At 43.8% G+C, this 21033-nt stretch overlaps 1 protein-coding gene across 2 annotated transcripts in view; it reads right to left on the reverse strand.

Annotated features, from left to right (window-relative positions):
• The window catches only part of LCP1 (lymphocyte cytosolic protein 1), a 34522-nt gene extending 15191 nt beyond the window's left edge, over positions 1-19331 (reverse strand). For both annotated transcript variants that reach the window (XM_086612023.1, XM_086612029.1), the window contains exons 1-6: positions 19161-19331; positions 8556-8646; positions 5979-6130; positions 5114-5243; positions 3680-3812; positions 283-364 (exon numbers count right to left, since the gene is read on the reverse strand). In XM_086612023.1, the coding sequence (XP_086468149.1) occupies positions 283-364; positions 3680-3812; positions 5114-5243; positions 5979-6130; positions 8556-8622 (564 nt within the window). In that variant the 5' untranslated portion in view covers positions 8623-8646; positions 19161-19331. The remainder of the gene's footprint in view (positions 1-282; positions 365-3679; positions 3813-5113; positions 5244-5978; positions 6131-8555; positions 8647-19160) is intronic.
• Positions 19332-21033: the final 1702 nt, after the last annotated feature.

Consider the following 21033-nt stretch of genomic DNA (forward strand, 5'->3'; position numbering starts at 1 on the left):
TATCACAAAGGTATCTAAAGCTTTGAACTGGTAAACATTTTTACATTGGATTAAGTGTAAATACAAACACAGTTTCTTCAGTCAAATTGTTCATATGTTTGGAAAGAAGCAGAAATATAAGTCTTTATGTTTTTACGACATGGATCTGAGCATCTCACTTTGCCACAAACCACTTTGTCTGATTGTGTTGGGCAGGACCATAGTATCTCCAGCCTTTGCTCTAAGTGGTTATATCAAAATATCCAAAGAGGAAAAGCAAAGAATCTTGTTACATTTTAGTACCTGTATCGTGAAGGGTGTGAGCTTCTTTTTGTTGATTGTTCTCTCATCGATGGTATCTGGCACTGAAAAGTTGATCATCTTACTGGAAATAAACCAAAAAACAACAAGAAATACACCACTAGCTATATGCACACAAAATACAGACACAGCTTCTGTCACTGCGCTATAGGACATGTCAAAGAGCCAGAAAGTTACAGAACCAATATAGATATTCAGCCTCTGTTTTCACAGGTACACACAGAGACACACACACAACACTCGAGCAATACTTCTGGGTCACATGTAGATTGTACTATAGGTGTGAGGCTGTCATGGTTTGATGTGGAGGGGGGGGGTGGTTCTGGTGGCAGGAGAGGGATTTTGCTCCCTGCGACCTCCCCGGTTTCGGATCCGGGTTAGGCTTAGTTCTGGCCACCGGATCAGACTGCCATCCCCCTCGGGGTTGAGCCAATAGGGCGCCTCTGCGAATTGCCCTATTTAAGTCGGGACAAAGGGACCGGAAAAGGTGCTTCGCCCAGGATCGACCAGAGAAGGGAGGAGGGCACTGCCCCCGCTCCCTGGCTCCCGGCCGGGCGGCTGCCTGCGTCGGGCCGGCGCCGCCCACGGAGAATGGCGGCGGCGGAGCCAGCTGGGGAACTCGGGGGCACCCCACTCCCAGGGTGCCCACTGGGCTGCGTTCACCTGGAGAGGACTGAGATCTGAGAGAAACAGCCGCATCGACAGCAGGTCAGTGAGGATGGAGCGGGAGGAGGTGTGCCGGAGCCGAGTTTCCCCTGCGGCTGATGGTGAGATAGCAGGCTGCCCCCCTGCAACCAGGACGGCCTCGGTGGAGCAGCGACCCACTCGCAGCCCGTGGGGAGAAGATGCCTGAGCCCGAGGATGGTCGTGTTGGGGGCACGGCAAGGCAGAAAGGCATCTGGAGTCTTCGTGACGACCCACGCCGGAGCGAGTGGCTACAGCTCCCTAAGTACCCGAGACTGTGGTATAGCCCACACCGGAGCAATCTGTGGGGAAGGATTGTTTCCAGTGGGCTGGACTCACGTTGGAGAAATTTGTGGATTTTTCCTCGTGGGTAGGGGATCCATTGGAGCAGGGGAAAAGGGTGTAAGGACTCCTTCTCCTTTAAGAAAGAAGCAGCAGTAACAGCACGGAATGAACTGACCTGCACTCCCCCAGTCCCTGCCCCCTGTGCTGCTGGGGGGAGGAGGTAGAGCCGGGAGGAAAAGGAAGGTGCGGGGGGGGGGAAGGTGTCGGTTTTAAGATCTGGTTTTGTTTCTTTCTGTCCTCTCAAGTAATCGGTTTTTATTTCCCTTTGTCCTTCTAAGTAATCATTAATAAACTGTTTTGCTTTGAGAAAAGCGCTGCCTGTTTTGCCCAGGACCATGGTTGGTGGGTGCTCCCTCTGTTCTTGCCTCAACCCTCAGTCCTTTTGGTTTTTTTTTTTTCCTCTCCTCTCTACTTTATTGGAGAAGGAGAGACTGTGTGAGTTTTAGTTGCTGGATCAGCCTAAAACCACGACAGTCCTTTTGGCGCCCAACGTGGGGCTCGAGGAATTTGAGATAAGAATAGTGACTGGGAGAGGTAACGGGCAAAACATGGACTTCACAGTGCTGAAAAACAGAAGGACCTTGGGAAACTTTGATTGTTGTGACTGGTGAAGGGACAAGGGGTGGATTGTTTGTAAAATGTGTGTTCTTCTTCTTCTTCAATGTTGTTGTTGATACTGTGTTCTTTTTCTGTAACTCTGTGTTCTCTTTCTGTAACTAAAGTTGTGCCTAAATATGGAATTCGCAGAGGCGAGGGGTGGAATGTCATGGTTTGATGTGGAGGGGGGGGGTGGTTCTGGTGGCAGGAGAGGGATTTTGCTCCCTGCGACCTCCCCGGTTTCGGATCCGGGTTAGGCTTAGTTCTGGCCACCGGATCAGACTGCCATCCCCCTCGGGGTTGAGCCAATAGGGCGCCTCTGCGAATTGCCCTATTTAAGTCGGGACAAAGGGACCGGAAAAGGTGCTTCGCCCAGGATCGACCAGAGAAGGGAGGAGGGCACTGCCCCCGCTCCCTGGCTCCCGGCCGGGCGGCTGCCTGCGTCGGGCCGGCGCCGCCCACGGAGAATGGCGGCGGCGGAGCCAGCTGGGGAACTCGGGGGCACCCCACTCCCAGGGTGCCCACTGGGCTGCGTTCACCTGGAGAGGACTGAGATCTGAGAGAAACAGCCGCATCGACAGCAGGTCAGTGAGGATGGAGCGGGAGGAGGTGTGCCGGAGCCGAGTTTCCCCTGCGGCTGATGGTGAGATAGCAGGCTGCCCCCCTGCAACCAGGACGGCCTCGGTGGAGCAGCGACCCACTCGCAGCCCGTGGGGAGAAGATGCCTGAGCCCGAGGATGGTCGTGTTGGGGGCACGGCAAGGCAGAAAGGCATCTGGAGTCTTCGTGACGACCCACGCCGGAGCGAGTGGCTACAGCTCCCTAAGTACCCGAGACTGTGGTATAGCCCACACCGGAGCAATCTGTGGGGAAGGATTGTTTCCAGTGGGCTGGACTCACGTTGGAGAAATTTGTGGATTTTTCCTCGTGGGTAGGGGATCCATTGGAGCAGGGGAAAAGGGTGTAAGGACTCCTTCTCCTTTAAGAAAGAAGCAGCAGTAACAGCACGGAATGAACTGACCTGCACTCCCCCAGTCCCTGCCCCCTGTGCTGCTGGGGGGAGGAGGTAGAGCCGGGAGGAAAAGGAAGGTGCGGGGGGGGGGAAGGTGTCGGTTTTAAGATCTGGTTTTGTTTCTTTCTGTCCTCTCAAGTAATCGGTTTTTATTTCCCTTTGTCCTTCTAAGTAATCATTAATAAACTGTTTTGCTTTGAGAAAAGCGCTGCCTGTTTTGCCCAGGACCATGGTTGGTGGGTGCTCCCTCTGTTCTTGCCTCAACCCTCAGTCCTTTTGGTTTTTTTTTTTTCCTCTCCTCTCTACTTTATTGGAGAAGGAGAGACTGTGTGAGTTTTAGTTGCTGGATCAGCCTAAAACCACGACAGAGGCCAAGAATGTCAGAAGGTGAAATTGTGTGAGAAGTTTATTGTGCAGAAATTCCTGTGAAAGCACCCCCTGTCTTGCGCTGCTTCGTGTGAGGCCCCAAAAGTCCTTGGACGAAAATAAAGTCAAGTAACTTCTCAAATTTCACTGACTTCATCTTATTGAAACAGCCCAGAGGCAAAAAAAAACCCTCTTATCTAACATGAAAGGAGCTTTATATTTTTGAAGAGAAAGGAGAAAAAAAATTGTATTATTAAGGCCCTGAATCTGCAAAGATTCATGAGCTTAATGTAAAGTCAGCAGCTTCCATTCAAGCAGAGGTGTGAATTTCTGCAGACTCATGGTTTCATTTGTGAGAAAGACAGGTATTATTTACCAAAGCACTATGCCATCTCCGACTGCCTGGAAGAGGTCATCTGTTTCTGGATTCATCGGGACCACGTGTTTACAGTCAGGGTCCTTCTCCAGCGCTTTATTAATCCAGTTGACAAAGGCATACTTTTCTTCCTCTGTAGACACAAGACCAAATCCATCAGTTTGCTGTGTAATACTTCTACCATTATCTGCTTACAAAGGCAGAACTCCTGAGGAAGAAGACTGTCCCATCAATGTGACTGATCAACGAATCCCTACAAGGGAAGAAGGCTCTGAGGAGACAGGCTGAAGACAGTAATGGGCTTGAGCTCATTAATACTCCTTCCATACTCCTTCCCACTGACTGATCTTGCCCAGTGTCATGAGGGTGGGCATATTATAGAGCCTGGGAATGAAGTTCATGTGATTCAATGGTATGTTGCTGTTGCTCTGCTCTGCTAAGCATAATTTGTACTTGCACCATCACTTGAATGCATTGCTGTATCGCTCTGTTCAATTGATATCCCACGTAACTTCAAATAAGTTCAAAGAAGTGAATTCTATATTGTACATTACACCCTCCACATGTGGAATATCTACAAGAGCTTGGCCAGGGTGTATTGAACTCTGAAAAGGACCATTCAGAGAGTAATGGGCAAATGTTTCCTGCAGTCCAAGAGGGCTGTAATGTAGCTATCCTGCACCAGTAGCAGCTCACACCACCCTCAGTAGCTCAGAGGTGTCCTCTGTGCTCAGGTGGGTGGAGACATTGAAAGCATCCTCCACTCTCCCTTCCCTGTAGACCATCAGTTCTCTACTCCTGCCTCTGGAGAAGACAGCCAAAGGTGGGACCTCCTCCCTGTGGAGCTGCTTCAGAGCAGGCTGTGACAAGGAGGCAGCAGAACCAACCATGGGTGCTCCAAAACTTCAGCTTGAAGAAACAGGCTGGGAGAAGAGCCCTGATGGGGTCATGCCCCCTTTAGGAAAAGGTCAGGAACCATTTGGTTACACATTAATTTACAGAGGGACTACCAGAGAACTGGTAAACTGTAGAAGGAAATGGGTTAGCCCCAGCAGAAAGCCTGTGCCTTGCCTTGCACAGGGACAGCAACGAGCAGGGACAGCAACGAGCCAGTCTTTGTGCTGTTGCAGCCATGCTGGGAGGCTCTTCCCAGCAGAGATGCAATGCCTTTATCTTAAGGGAAGCTAAGCTGACTGAAGCTTCCTTCCGTAGCCACAGCTCTGCCCACCTCAGTAAACTGGCTCACACTATTTTTGACAAAAGACCCACTCCAGGGTCACTTTCACAACTCTTTGCTTTCCACCAGCCTCGTCTAAACAGCCACTGAAGCTCACCAAGGCCAGAGCACTTGGGTTTTCACTGAGATAAGGTGCAGATGATCTCCAAGGGCACACTTGCTCCTAGGTGCTATCAGTATAGGGCAGCTGTACCTACCTGAGTAAGAGTGCTGTGTGCCGGCACTGGACTGCTCTGACGTTCCACCAATAGCACAAATCCCCTCTTTTTTGTTGATTTGTTTTCGGAACGACTTAGCAACATCATCACTCTTCAGGTTTTGGAAAATCTTTCAAGCACAAGAGACAACTGTAAAATTTCAGAAAACTAAACCAAGCTAAAACAGTGAGGCCTTGGGCCAGGAGACACATTCTTTCTGCTTCGTACGTAGGGAAGCACGGCTTGAGTATTATACAGTGAGTTTCTGTGTAAAGTCTGTGTATCTGCCATGGCAGAATCTGTTTTCAAAGCAATGAACAAAGAGCACGTAAGTAACAGAAACATATATGGTACGAAACCATGGAGCTAAGATGTGCAGGAGGATGGCCTTTAACAGTTTTTTTTTGAAGAAAGGACAAGTAAAAATCGATTTCTTCATCCCAAGGGAAATTTCACTATTTTAGCATTTGCTTTTTTCCCAGTTCAGACCAGAAAAAGAAGCAGCTTTTTAATAGAAAAAATGCCCCATGGAGTTTTCCGTTTCATTCTGCTGAAATTTTTCGCAATCATCTAGCCATAAGATAATATTTTTGCAACTTACAACTGAAAAACTTCATCCCGCTGTATCAACCAAACTGAAAAATATTTAATCTGTTCAATACACAGTTGCATTCGTGTAACTTGTCCCAGTTAATTGCAGAATTTCTAGTTCGGTTATCTCCTGCTCTCATCTTTTCCAAGGGGACTCCTTGGATCATTTAGGTGCCCATGAAATCCTGTGCTTGTGCCTCTGCTGTGCCCTAGGAATCACCTTGAGCATCCTGTCTGGCATCTTACTTACTGAAATATATAACATCTTACTTACTGAAATAAATTCATTGAAACTGATTCTGCCATTCCCTGTGGTTGTCAAATTCTGAATGAGTTCTCTGGCTTTATATCCTGGAAGAGGGAGATTGGCTGCCTTCAACACATCTGTTAAATCATTGGCATGGATGAAGCCATTTCCACTGATATCTGCAAAGATTAAAGCAAACATTTAGATTCTACATCAGCCCAATAAAATTTTATGCAAACAAAGGCTGTTGTTTTTCTTTTACCTGGAGAAGGGTACATTGTATATGAAGATTTGTTATCCTGAAATCCAGTATTTTCAACGACTGTAGTATCATTCACACCCAAGAAAAAATTATAATCACCATTTAATAGACAAAAACTCACAGTGATGAATATATATGTTTTAGACATACAGTAATACCTTAACAAAGCTAGGTTTAGGCAAATATAATTGACTTTCCAAGGTTTACTTATAGACGAACATGTTATTTATAAAGGACGCATCCTGTCTACAGAATAGCTAAAGAAAATGGAGTTGACACAAAACAGTGTTACACCTTACACGTGCATATATTCATAGATACAACTTGTAATTTTGGCCTGGTTTCTGCATCTAGTATCATCAGAAGTCACGAGTTTAGAGGCTTGCAAATGCATATCACTAGATGATCTTTGAGATGATCACTAGATGATCTTTGAGGTCCCTACCAACCCTAACCATTCTATGATTCTATATGGTCATCTTTAAAATAAAAACTTGGGTGTTTCTCTGTGATGATGTTAACACAGATAGTCTTGTGGAGCCTGTTGCAAGATCTGGGGTAGGATTTTACGAGAAGATCATCAATAAAGGTTAAATAGTCCTTTCTTTTCTACCAGTTTGTGAAAATCTCGACAGATTGAAAAGAAAATTGAATCTATTGAGGAAGGTGATTCTGCCCCTCTGCTCAGCTCTCATGAGACCCCACCTGGAATACTGTGTTCAACTCTGGAGTCCCCAGCACAAGAAGGACATGGAGCTACTGGAACGAGTCCAGAGGAGGGCCACGAAGATGATCAGAGGGCTGGAGCACCTCTGCTATGAAGACAGGCTGAGAGAGTTGGGGCTGTTCAGCCTGGAGAAGAGAAGGCTCCGGGGTGATCTTATAGCAGCTTTCCAGTACCTAACATGGGCCTACAGGAAAGCTGGAGAGGGACTTTTTACAAGAGTGTGTAGTGATAGGACAAGGGGCAATGGATTTAAACTGAAAGAGGGCAGATTTAGGTTAGATATAAGAAAGAAATTTTTTACATTGAGGGTGGTGAGGTACTGGAACAGGTTGCCCAGAGAAGTTGTGGATGCCCCATCCCTGAAGGTGTTCAAGGCCAGGTTGGATGAGGCTTTGGGCAACCTGGTGTAGTGGAGGATTTCCCTGCCCATGGCAGGGGGGTTGGAACTATGAGGTCCCTTCTTTGAGGTCCCTTCCAACCCTAACCATTCTATGATTCTATGATTCTATTGCGTGGAGAGTTTCTGCTAAAATGCTATAATTATGTACCTAGTTATATATACAGTTATATATAGTTATATATTTATATTTATATAAATACGTGCATTTCTTGTTCTGCACTCTCTTTCTCCCCCAGTTGAGGTGATTTCAAATAAGCATGTGTCAATTTCCTGTGCGGCGAGTTTCAATGTGAGTCACTTGTTGCATGCTGCAAAAAGGCACCTGGCTCTCAGCATCAGTAGCATGGATTAATACAGATTGCAAAGAGCATCCTATCCATTTCTGAAGTCATATAACGGAAGGATCTGGACTTGGAGAGGAAAATGTCTGGGACAGGAACAAGAATTTCCTTCCAGCCTTGTCAGTGCATCGAGGGCATGGGGCACACACAGTGACCAGATGTTTGAGATTGCCAACCTGGACTACTGTGTGCTCAGAAATCAACCAACCATCACCTGAAGCAGCAGGGACAACTGATTAACACATAATTCAGTGAGGGTGACAGATCTGCTAATAAAAGTTAAGTGAGCTGTGAGAAGCATGAGGGTCTTTTCTTAGAATTTGGGTAGGCAGTGATGGATCTGCATGGCTTAAAGGAGACAAATCAGATGAGAGCTTTAAAGGCTTGGAAAGGAAACATGCACTTCAAAAATATTTGGGGCTTGAAAGGTCATAGTAAAGGGATTACGAATTTTTCAGCTATTTGCACATTTGTCCTTTCCAGACTCTTTGTCCCCAGAGGGAGTACTCAATTTACACTAAAATAAAAACTTTTTGTGTTCCAAATAATTTGTCATGAACAAACAATATTCTTAGGAAAACACTTGAGAGTGTTTCCAACATGGTTTTCTGTACAGCTTTTGAGGTTATTTCATAAACCCCGCTGCTCGTTGCCCTGCCATCTCTCTCCAGTAAGAGGCCATTGCTCTGCAGCATGCTGATGTGGTTTCATCTAGGAGGGTAGCAGTGGCAGGAAAAGAACTTTCTGTGGTTTCGGTGACACAGCGGATCAGTGCTGGTGTAAGCTCCGTTTCCTCGCGACAGTTCAGTAGATGAGAAAAGAGCTGGCTACCCCTTCACACTTGTGCGGTGTGTTTCCTGTGTGCTGTACTCACCGACTTTGCCGAAAGCCTCTCGTAGCTCTGCCATCTCCTCCTCCGAGAAGTGTGCTGTTGTCGCCATTTCTTATTTCTCTGAGTGGCAGATCTGCAAGAAGAGAGCACATGTTTTTGTTCGGTGCCTTTTCAAGGTTGCAATCGTGATGAAAAAGAGAGGGTTTCGCTTGGATTTTCAAAGTCTCAGAGCAGTTTCCCCTGTCTGAAAACCCAGTTCCTCTCTGCATCCTGAAATCCAGAGAAGGGGTAAAATGCTGCGTACATGAGATACAAATCCTTGTCCTTCCTGCTGTTTAGCCAGGCCCTGCTCAAAATCCCAACAATTTTGTTTATACTAGTTTAACTGGAATTAAAGCCTACCTCTCCCAACTTTTGTTTCTCATGGAGAAAGCAGACAAAATTGTGCTGGATCTTGTTATTCTCCCGTTGGAAACACAGCTCACTATGTGCTTCTTCAGCAGCGCTGGCAGAGAAGCAGCAGCCCTGTCTGCTCCTGGGGCTCTGGTTTGCAGTCAGAGTCCCCGGGATATTTGCACCGTCTACCTCTAAGTACCTAATGAGGAGGCTGGTCACCCTCATGGGGTGGATGGATAGAGAGAAGCTCCTTCACAAGGTGTTCAGAGCGTCAGATCGGACTTCCCAGAGGGCTACTTCTCTTCCTGACTACAGGGAGAGTTTAGGGACTTGCCCTCCAAGGTGCCTGTTAGTGGCTGAGGTTGGGTGGCACTTGAAGAATGGGTGGCACTTGAGGAATGGGTGGCTGGAAGGAGTTTTCCTTCCTTTCCTCTCATCACTGATATATAGCAGGAGAAAAGATTAGACTTTCCCTTTCTAGGCACCTTTCTTAATAGTCAGAAAGGGAAAGTTTACTTCCGTTCGTCACATCATTTAATGCACTGCCAGAAGATGCACATGCTTTTTCACACACCTACTGTCCCTTGCATCTATTCATGAGGAAACTGTTCAGGAGACAGACTATCTATTATTCTATATTTGTAAGAATGGCTCCAGTGTCCTATGTCACTTTAAGTATTAATTAACCAAGCAACTATTTAAATAGAATAGAATGGAAACCTGAGTTGATCCTGGAAGGTGGTTGCTGTAGCTACAGTGTTCAAATGAGGGAAAAAAAATTAGAAATACCTCATTCCCAGACTAAAGCCAACATTGCATCCTGGAGGCTTGGATTCCAAGCTTCATAGAAAGATACACAGTGATAACTTTAAAAATTACAGATTTGCTATAGCCCTCTACAAAGACACAGAGCTGCGTACAGCCTATCTGGCTTCGGATTTAATGCTCTCCTGAACTCATGCATTGATTCCTTGTCTCTGTGAGAACCACTATGGACATGGCTTTGAAATAGCCCAAAGGCAACCTCATGTCTGCTGTCTCCTTGTAGTATCATGCACCCTTTATCTGACTCATCAGTGCTATTCTAGGGTGAGTCCAGCTTCCAGAGAAAAATCTATTCATTCACTCCAACCTTTATAAATAGAGAAATGCAACATAAGCCACAATGCGATTGCTCTTAGGGCACGAGAAACCATGTGCAGTTTTCAGCACAAGAGAGCTGATAATTGCTACTGAAATACTAACATAATAATAAAAGTGGTTCTAACCACCATACCTTCAAGAATTTCCTGTAAAAATCCCTGTGATCCACTAGCAATGGGGGTTATATGTACTAGGGTAAAATTAGATCCATAGTCTTCCTCTTTCATCCTAGTATCTTTCCTGCCTCTGATTCCTCACTATCAATCTTTTTCTGCTGCATGCTGTGTGGTTTTGAAACATGTGGATTACCTAAAATGCACCCAGACACATGACAATCTTACACTATCAGCAAGAAAATCCATATTCTACTGCAAGATTATCCCTTCCAGTCCAGTCACTTGATTAAGCAATATAATTTGCGACACAACTTTTAATAGCATTAAGACTGTTCTAGAGCTTAACAGATAAGAACCACCAGAGATTGTTGCCTACAACATTACTTTTGCAAAAAAGTTTATAGCCTTGAGAAAAAAATTATCATCAACATGAAATGGACTTTTCTTGATTGCATAAGAAGTTGTGATCTCTTGTCAGTAACTAACTGCTCTGTTAAATACAGAGAATCCTATTAAGAGTACATATGTTTACATGTGTGGGCATTTATACTAATAACACATAATAGGATGAAGGGCTTTGCTGTAATGAACCCTTCTGACATCTTTTTTAGGTCAATATTATTTATTCTGTTGTAAAGGTGGCTACACTTAGCTGAGAAACCAGATGAATTTCTGCACCGAGTACGAGAACTGGTCCTCAATCACCTCAGGAGTAGTTGTACTCGGGCGATGGTGGTGTTGTGACTGCCCTCTCCAACACACAACTGAATTTCTTCTGCAGTTTCACCTTCTTAGTATCTCTTGACTTCAGCCTGTCAGCTCCAGCATCTAACATCACCTCGTATTGCTGACTAAAATCCTGCTCTCTATTTACACAGTGGTAAGATTTGGACAGGCACCCTGTGCCAGCCAGCCCTACACTGCCATCTGCACAGCTCTTTTGGCAGATCAAGTGCATTGTAACCCATCCTCTCTCTGAGAGTTTGGCACTAGTGCCCATCACAGTACATCTGCCATATAAAATCCATACCAGCAAGAAAATTCCTTTATAGTCACCACCTCTGCACAGTTTCAGGGTCACTTCTAGTCCAGGTTTTGGCAAGGGACTGCAATAACAGCACAGAAAGAGTCGAAAGTCTTCACTGCGGGTCTTCTAGGTTCACTTGCAGCTAGAAGTCGTCTGCAAAGTGTGTGAAAGCCCTCAAATTTACAGTCAACTACTCAAAACTAGAATTTTCAGATTAAAAGTTTCAGAGTTATTCACAATTAAAAACCAATGCCATTTTTTAAATTGCCCAAGTAGTAAAAACAAAACGTAAGGAAATCAACAGAGTAAAAGTCCAAAGCTTTAGCAACACACAGCAAAAAGGAACAAATCCACTTTCAAAAAAGCTGCTTTTCAATATATAAACTGCTTATTTTGCTTAGATCATTAAAGTAAATGATGATATTTAAGCACAGAGAAATGTAAAATGCTTCTGGATAATGGTGAGGGAGGTCAGGCCCAATATTTTTCTTCTGATTTTATCAGCCAAGAGCAGAGTCATTTGCTTCTAGGGGTCAAACACTTCCAGCACTTCACTGTCCTCCATGCAAACTGAAAATACCTTGGGCATCCCATCAAGAAGGCATCCAACAACCCCGGGTGAATAGTCCAATTACTGATAATCCACAAGGCATTGTAAGCATATAGTGCACTGCTCTGCTCCAAACTATTTGCAAAAACAGTATGACAAGACAGATGCAGCAAAAAAAAATGCAGGGGGTGGTACAACAGCAAAGGATAATATGTGGAGACGATGGGCAATATAAACAAGTTGAAACGGCTTCTTTGAAGGGAATAGCTGTTGAGGAGCTGAGGGAGGAGAAAAGGGAAAATCAGTTGATGAGAACCAGGCGATGGCTTTGAGCATAGAGATGTATAGCAAGAAGCAAAGAGAAAAGCTGAGCAAGGGGCAGGCGTGGCAAGAGGGAGGGGAGTTTGAGAAGGAGCAAATGCAAACAGTTTAGCTATCAGCACAAATGAGATTTTGAAGCTCAGCAGCAGCTTGGAGGAAAGATCTTGAACTTAGTGTGATCGAAGATCAGTGAAAGAATTGAAGTTCCTTAGAGAGAACAAGATGAAAGTCAGCAGATGCTCAGATGTGGAGGCAGGATGCTGAGGAGGGGAAGACAGTTCCACGGGTCAGAGCAAGAAGGGCAGTGGAACTGCCAACAAGAAAGAAATGGAAGGTAATAAAAATTCAGAAGGAAAATAAAACACTCCTTGAGACAGGCTGAGCTTCAGATGGCATCAGGACATCTGGATTACACATTGCCTGGAAGTGACACTTTGCTCTCGTTTGCCAAACAGCATAAACCCGCTATTGCAAAAGCAAAAATAAAGTTGTGCAAATACACTCCTTCCTCCCCAGAAGACTGTTGAGTTACAGGTTAATGTAAAAAGGGGAAAATGGTCTCACCTAGGCTGCTGAGAATTGTGACAAGCTGGTATCAAAAGAGCCTCTACAAAGCACTCCTTTTCCTGCCATCATTTCCAAACCAATGCATTACAGCCATGCCATAAAGCCTTCTTTTATTTGACCTTATCCTCAGAAGAACCTACTATCACACTGATGTTTTAAGAGATCTAATAACAAACTATTTTCAGTTTGGAATATAAAGGAAGAACTAAAATAATCTCAAACCTGAACATTACTGCTAAATTGAAACACAGAGATATTGATGTTCTTTCATCTCTTACGATTTTGAAGCCATAGTCTGAGAAGCTGCCTGGTTATGTATTACTTGGCAAAGTGTGCACCCACCATGCAATATAAATAATAAATGGCAAAGCCATTAAAACCAAAAAGTTTCCAAGACTTGTATTAAATGGTTACCTTCTTTCATATTTTTCTTCACTTCTCTGGTGCTTTATTGCAAGCAAGGCAATGAAAACCTTGAAGATATAAAACAACACTTTACAGCTAGATATAAAGTTGAACCTTTCCCCAAAGCGAAAAAGCAAACTTCATGGGGCAACATTACTTTTCAAAAGCACATATTTAAGTCATCAGGAACTTAACTGTGAATTTGGAGCTGAGAAAGTTGAATAAATTACTAATACTTACTCACTTTCTACCATCAGGGCATTATTTTGTTAGTGCTGTATCACTTTATCAATAATACAATAACCCCTCTAGCTGTTGGAGAGTGATTAGATACAGGATTGCGCATGTGTTCCCTGCCATATATAAATTTCTCTATTTCTTTTGCTATTACTTATCTATTTTTTCTGAAAGTGATGAAACAAGAGGCACTCACTGTTGCAAAACCTAGCTGTTAAGAGTTGCATGGGGCAGCGTAAGACTGTGTCTCCCCTCCATGCACAAAATTCTGCCTTTTACTTTATCAGAGCTCACAGCTCCAGCTCTTCTTTTCTCTTTCTTATCTCATCCACAAATTCAATTTCCAAATGTCCAGCTTTCCATAAGAGTTGGGGAATACTTCCCCAGCTCTTTCCTTCCTAGCTGATATCAAAGAGGTACCACCAGCAATCCTTGGCCAACACACAGCCCACTCTGGACAATAAGAGGAGTGGCCTCAGAATTAGTAGAAACTCTTGTGATAGATCTGAAGTATCTTGCAGGCCAGAAAAATATATGGGAAAAGGGAGCATCTTGAGCATATTAGATCTTTGTCCCATACTTCTTGCACCTTTGGGGCCCTACTCATTCCTGGTCACTCATCAGAATATCCCTGATAGGATACTCCTTCCCAGAAATATTTCCTTCCACCTTTCTCTCATAAAGTCCCACATGTAAGTCCATACATCTGTATGCAATTCTGTTCAAATGACATGCCTCAGTAAGCTGCTTTTTATGGTACGGGAGGGCTGAGGAGGAGACAAGAAAAGAGAAGATTTATGAGTTAGGCTCTGATAAGTATTTTCCTTATGGAGACAAGTTTTTGTCATTTTTGTTCTCAATAAGGGGTGAGAAAAAGAGAAATTATTCAGTGGATCTCATGTTGAAAGAAGAATCAATGCTATAACCACAACAGTGTGGCCTAGAAGTTCCTCAATTTTAAAGTTTCATCTTATACTCATTGGCAAAAAAACTACAACTAAAATGTAACACACAAAGCCATCTTGTTTACAGTCATCCAGACATATTTTTTTCCATAATCCAGAATAGTTTATCTCCCAATTAAACTTCATATTCTCAGCATACTTGCTAATATCATGCTTCTCTCTCATATATTTATTTTATGTATCGTTATTCTTACAGTTCTGATCAAAATAACGTGCTTGTATCCCTGCACTAGCAGGGTGATCCATAGTGTATCCACAGCAAAGTAGGATAGTAGCATTAATGCTAAATTTTACCAGCCTTCCTGCCACTTTGGAGCAGCAATAATGTGAAGCAATGGCTCTAGGGTATCTAGCCATCTTCGACAAACAATCCCATCCACGTCTTTTATTCTTGTTTGGCATCACAGCTTCCAGGCAGATTGCATGGACGTTTTTTGTGATGATTTTTTTTCTGCTAATGATGTAAGATGAAAACTAGAATCCATATGTCTCTTCCTCTCTGGTGAGTTATTCAGCTAGCCAGCTACTCACCATGACTGACAGGATCAGCAAATACCATCAGGTTTTGAACCATGTGTCAATTAGATGCATTTCTTGCACAACAACTTTGAAAATCAGTGAAGAAGCATGAAGAATTGCAGCATCTTTGAACAGGTGATGAGGTTCATTAAAAAAAAGATCATTTTTCAAGCCGTGCCTTTAGTGGTATGACTATTTCCCTGTTTAAATAGCTGTAGATAACACATAGGGATAAGAGCTTTTTCTAATTTGCTCAACAATGCTGAGTTAAATTTTAAATTCTAAAGTAGACAGAAACATATGTGGCTCTATTAGCAATGTGCAACTTAGATATTACAGTACTTTCAATTTAGGTGGGATCTTGCTATTTAAATCAGCTTGCAAAATACAGAGAGGAGTCTTTCTGAAGTTGTGGCAAATAGTTCCTCCCTGGTACGTGATAAGTTTCACAGTTTAGCCTGCAATAAATGACACTCTTTGTCCCAAAGGCATTTTAAAAGACTGGTGCCTGCAACAGTAAAATCTCACCATGTATGCAGGCACTGGAATTGTTAAGCTGTTGCACTTCACGTATTTTATTTTGTATACAAATTGAAGAAACACAGAGAAAAGACATTTATTGCTATTCAGAAAGCAATGTGGTGATGCCCATGAATTATTTTCTTAATGTTCTGTTTTATAAAGGACCTTATTTGTCAATGTAATGCCTGTGTCTTAAATCAAATACGAGTCAACAGGGCTTAGGACAGGAAAATCCACAGAGCTTGTAGAGAAATAGAGATTTCTTTCCAATACACCACTCAGTGGCAGGGAGTGCTAATCCTTCAAGGAAATTAAGACATTGAAGAAGCAGAGCTGTGAACCCGTAAATACTCTCCTTATGTGTCTTTTATGTGTCAGATACATCCTACCAGGGATACAGTATGTATATGCACATTACTTTTCAATCACAGTCTGTAGAATTATTTTTTTTAAAGAAAAATTTGATGCAGTACACTACGTTTTATGTTGGGTCACTTATGTTTTCTATCCCTTTGCCAACACAAGCTAGCTAGCTTTTAAGTGAAAACATTTTTCCATAGAAAAAGGAATATTTAGATTCTCAAATACTTCCCAGTTGTTTTCTTCTTCCTTTTTTTATTTTTGTTGTGTCAAAGCTGATTTTCAAACCATGCCAAACTGACAAGCATCTTCAGTCTTTCAGTAGACGTCCTATTTGTCAATGAAAGCCCTGCCCCACCCAGTTTCGCTTTTGCTAACTAAGGTGGAGGAAGAGGAGAGCATCTACAGGGGCTGCTTTGGATATGAGTACGAGGAATTATCCCACCTCTGCCCCATCACGACAGGAGCAGCAGATGGGACACAAAACCCTGGGACAGATAGATGACTGCCTCTCTTCCTGTTCCTGTGAGGTAGTCATCATACTGCAGCCCAACGGCAGAAGACCAGGTCATGAAGTACTGACTCAGTTCCAAATGTCCTGTGAAAGCCTAGTGTCTGATACAAGAAAAGGAGAACATGGCCTATGTTTCCAGTGTGTTAGCAGGAAAACAGTTCCTCTGTGCATGGAAAATATTAAAAACATGTTCAAGCTGTAAAAAGGAGGTGTAAAAGGTGGTTGGAGAGGGGCTTTTTACAAGGCATGTAGTGATAGGACAAGGGGCAATGGCTTTAAACTGAAAAAGAGTAGATTTAGATTAGCTGTAAGGAAGAAATTCTTCACTCTGAGAGGGGTGAGCCACTGGAACAGGTTGCCCAGAGAAGTTGTGGATGCCTCATCGCAGGAAGTGTTCAATATCAGGTTGAATGAGGCTTTAAGCAACCTCATCTAGTTGAAGATGTCCCTACTTACGGCAGGAGGGTTGGAACGAGATGATCCTTCAGGTCTCTTCCAACACAAACCATTCTATGATTCTATGATATATTATTTTTAGATACAAATGTATATTTGCATTTGACTGATTCTACCTGGATTTATGAATCTGTTGCTGTTGCTTCCATGCTGTGAGCTGTATTCTGTCATCAGTTTTGAAGGACCCCGCACTGAATCCCCAACAGGGATTCACAGAGGCTTGGCAAGCCACTGAGTGATCAGGCCCTTCCACCCACACCACGCTAGACCAGAAAACAGAGAGCACATCTGAACATAGCCCTCCTTATGGGCTGTATGGCTGCTTGAGACCTCCTCCTGCAGTGATGCCACGCTGGGAGCTCTAGAGTCTCTGAGTACGCAATGGGGAACCAAAGCAGGGACTGGAGCAGCAGGAGGCACAGTCCACTCGTGCCCCTTTCCTCTGAAGAATAATTTGGCCTTATGGTGTGGTCCCTGAGCCTCCACGGGCCTCATGGCAGTGCACCACCCTCCTCCTTGCAGGCGCTGTCTCCATGTCTGGGGCACCCTGCTTGTCTCACCTAGGGGGTGGTGATTTATTTTCTAGCCTACAGTTTCCCCCTTTGGTAACTGCAAAGATGCAGACAGTGACCAATGCAGAGCCTCTTACTCCATCTTGCAGCGCAGCTGCTTTCACTATCCTAAATGCTGTTTCAGTTTTTTTCATAAATATTTTTTGGTTTGATAAATATTTTACCTTTTGTATCAGCATTTCACTGGAGTTTGTTGTTTTGCATGAAAGGGCTAAAAGTATGAAAATCAGCTACATTTCTGAATGCACTGCACTCTCCTGATCTCCCCCCTCTCCTTCCTTCGCCTTTACTTATCTCTTTCTAAAGTTTTTTCATACTTTAGAAAAAAAATATGATGACTTTTACCTTAGGATTTCTACCAAGACAGATCTGCTCTCTGCTACACAGCTGAGGTTTAGGCTGCTCATGACTGAAATCAGAAGGGAAAAGGATAAAAAACCAATTGGTAGCATAATTGGATGCACACACAATGGAGTGCATGGTACGTTCTGTGAGCAGGGAGAGAGAAGCAACACCGCTAGAATTTTTTAAGTACAATGAGTTTCATATAGGACTCCAAACATTTTATTACCTTAACAGTATTCTGTTCAAGACCTTACTCGATTTCGGTTGAGGAAGCAGATTAAAAAACAGTAACGTAACACAACCTTTTTTTACCTATTGTGTGAGCACTGTCTTCAGCTTCGGAGCTACATAAATCTGGACCTCAGAATTGAAGCAGAAATCCCCACGCTTGTTACCAGCAGGCAGGCAGATACTCCCCAGTCTCTCCTGGCTCTAGCATCCCTCCTCGATGGAGTTTCCCACCACAGAGGGGGTTTCCACATTTCCTGTCCACCCAGGAGAGTTTGCCCAGCCCCATCCCTGACCCCCTGCAGACCCTCTGGCCCCATCTCGGGAAGACAAACTGCTCCTGTGTGACAAGCAAGAGGGGAGGAAGGTGATACATGCTAGAGTTTCTCTACATGGGAGGTTTCAAGACGTTATCTGCTTTTACCAAGACAACGAATCAGCCATCTGATGAGCACCCATCTGCACTTCTGATGGCACAATCTCGCCTGCCATTTGCTGGAGATTATCTTCACTTGATATCTGCAGCAGTGAGGGATCAGCTGGCTGATGTTACACACAACTTTGGCTACACTAACAAAGACCTGAGGTCCCATTTGCTTGAAAAGTCAAGTTACTCACAGGCTTAAGGGTCAGTTGTACAGACAGTGTTCAAATCAAATCCACATGATGAGGAAACCCGTCTGACAAAAACAGCAAGTCTACTGCTCTTACAGAGCAAAAAAGTTAAACCCAAAGGCTCTTGTCCACGATACCACTGCATGAAATGTCTGTAGACATTTGCAAGTCACAGTTCATCTACAGCCAAGCTGAAATCCCCAAAAAGACAAGGGACAAGCCTTACAAGTTCTTAAAAGGCAAATATAATGTTAGGACCACCTCAAATCACTATTTTTAAAGCAGGAGTCCCTACTACAATCAGGCTCCATCTTGAATCAGTTTTATTTATTCTCTGGAGAGCAAAATTACTTTTATAAAAGCTTAGTATAAATGTCCTAACAGTCAGCAGAGTATATTGTAAACAGCATAGGCCAAAATACATTAGTTTTATAAATCAGTGTTTTTCATCACTAGAATTATAATTACCTTCTTGCAGGGATCCACTCTGTAATCTAAATAATGGCTTCTTGCTTTATCACACCCTGCCAAACCAATGAAATGCCAGCAAACGCAAATTCAAAGACTACCACTCTACTCAGTCAAAGACCACTCTGCCCAATTAAATCCATCAAACACTTTCCTGAAGGTCAGTAGAAACACTGTGCCCAAGACATTTGGAAAAGGCTTCACGCTAATACAGAACATGCACCACTTTTTCATGGCGACCACAATTTCCTGTGCAGTTAAACTGCTCGTACGCGTGATGAGGGCAGCTTGCCAAAAAAACAGCAGATGCTGTGATCTTACCTCCTGGGCTCAAGCGGTGGGTCCAAACTGCCAAAGCAACAGCTCAACAGCTGCAGATCCAATGGAAAGAGAAGCAATTCTTAAAAAAAACCCAAAACAACAAAAAACTGTGAAGTAGTATGTCGCAACAGGTTGCTGCGTGACTAGGAAAATCTTCCTTTCCTGCAGAGCAGCTAGTCAAGCCCAAGACTGAGCCAGAAAGGGAAGTGCCTGGTAACAAAACATCACAGTGAAATAGATTTTGTCTTTATAAGGAAGTTTACCGTTCTCTGGTCTCTCTCTTCACCTCGTTACTCCTACAACAGGTCCACTGGCGTCTACCACTTCCTCTCAACCCCTCTTCGGTTCCGTTCTCTCTCACTAAGCATATGCATGCACGCATGCATGCACAAGACACCTCTTCTCTTTGGCAATCAGAGCAGCCCCATTTTAGACTCCCAGAACAACAAGGTCTGCAGTCCTACCCCGTGCTCAAGGCAGGGCTGGCTGCAAAGTCAGTCTGGGGCACTCAGGGTGGTGTCTCCAGGAACGGAGACTCCTCAGCATCTCTGGGCAACCTCCACCAACGTTTGACCATCCTTGCCGTGAAAAGTTTTTTCCTTGCATGTGGTTGGAATTTCCCTTGATGCAACTTGTGACCTTTTTATTCTCAGTGCACACCCCTGAGGAAAGGCTGGCTCCATCTCCTCTATAAGCTCTGATTAGGTAGGTGTAGACACCAAGCAGATCCCTCTCAGACCTCTCCTCTGCAGGCTGAACAAGTCCAGCCCTCTCTGCCTCTTCTCAGACCTCATGTGCTCAGCCCACGACAATCCTAATGGCTCTCTACAGTTTGTCAAAGCCTTTCTTGTACAGGGGAGCCTCAAACACAACACAGTGCTCCTCACACCGCCTCACAACTGACACCGATTTCGAGGACACGGTTCCCAGCTACAGTGAGGGTCAAGCATAAAAGGGCTTGATGGATGCAGACATTAGCTGTCATTCAACCCTGATGACACAGTGTTAAGGGTTTTTCTTAACAGAACTGAAAACACAACACGAATAGATTAAAGTGATTCATCAACCCTGCGGGGATTTTAAGAAATGTCCTGCCTTAACAGCAAAATTCCGACCACTTTCCTTAGGCTGAAGAATCATCCTTCAACTTTTTTAACAACTTCTGTTCTTTTACCTCTGAAAACAGGCAGCTGAAAAAATAACCAAACTGAATGTCTTTAATGAAAAAGCTGTCATTCATGATTCATCAGACCAGCTAGACCATCAGCTACACGCTGATGTAGAGAGCTTCAGGAAAACCTTCTCATTAACAAATCTCCACAGTTAAGATCCATCCTTGAAGCACACATACGTTCACTGTATTCAGAATAACATTGAAGCATGTTCCAAGTGGTTTTGGTTACTTCCTTCTATTAAAGAGATACCTTTCCTATGGTATTTCATTATTTGATAGACTGTGCCATGGCTCTTCTTCTTCATTTTCTGGGATATTTAACACCAGCCTGATGGTTTGCCCCAACTTTATTCTTACAGACCTTTTTCAAATCCTGAATTATTTCTGTTGCTCTCCACAACATCCTCTTGAATGCTGCAATACCTTTTCTGAGATAGGGAAGAGGGCATCAAATGGATGCATGCCTTAAATCTAACATCTCGCTTGCACAGGAAAACTAGAGGTGGGTGTTTCCTTATCAGAGATGTTTGCTAAGCACTCTTGACATCCTCTCTTGAGTTATTATGGCTTATGCAGAAGGTAGGTGAGGGACTCAAATTTTCCACCGTAGCGTATGATATTTTATATTCATCTGACTTAGACTGAGCTCAATATTGTGTCATCAGTACACAGCATTGAGTCATACCAGTACATACCAAT

This window comes from Tauraco erythrolophus, chromosome 1 (assembly GCF_009769465.1).
Source record: "Tauraco erythrolophus isolate bTauEry1 chromosome 1, bTauEry1.pri, whole genome shotgun sequence".
In the NCBI taxonomy this organism is placed as follows: Eukaryota; Metazoa; Chordata; class Aves; order Musophagiformes; family Musophagidae; genus Tauraco; species Tauraco erythrolophus.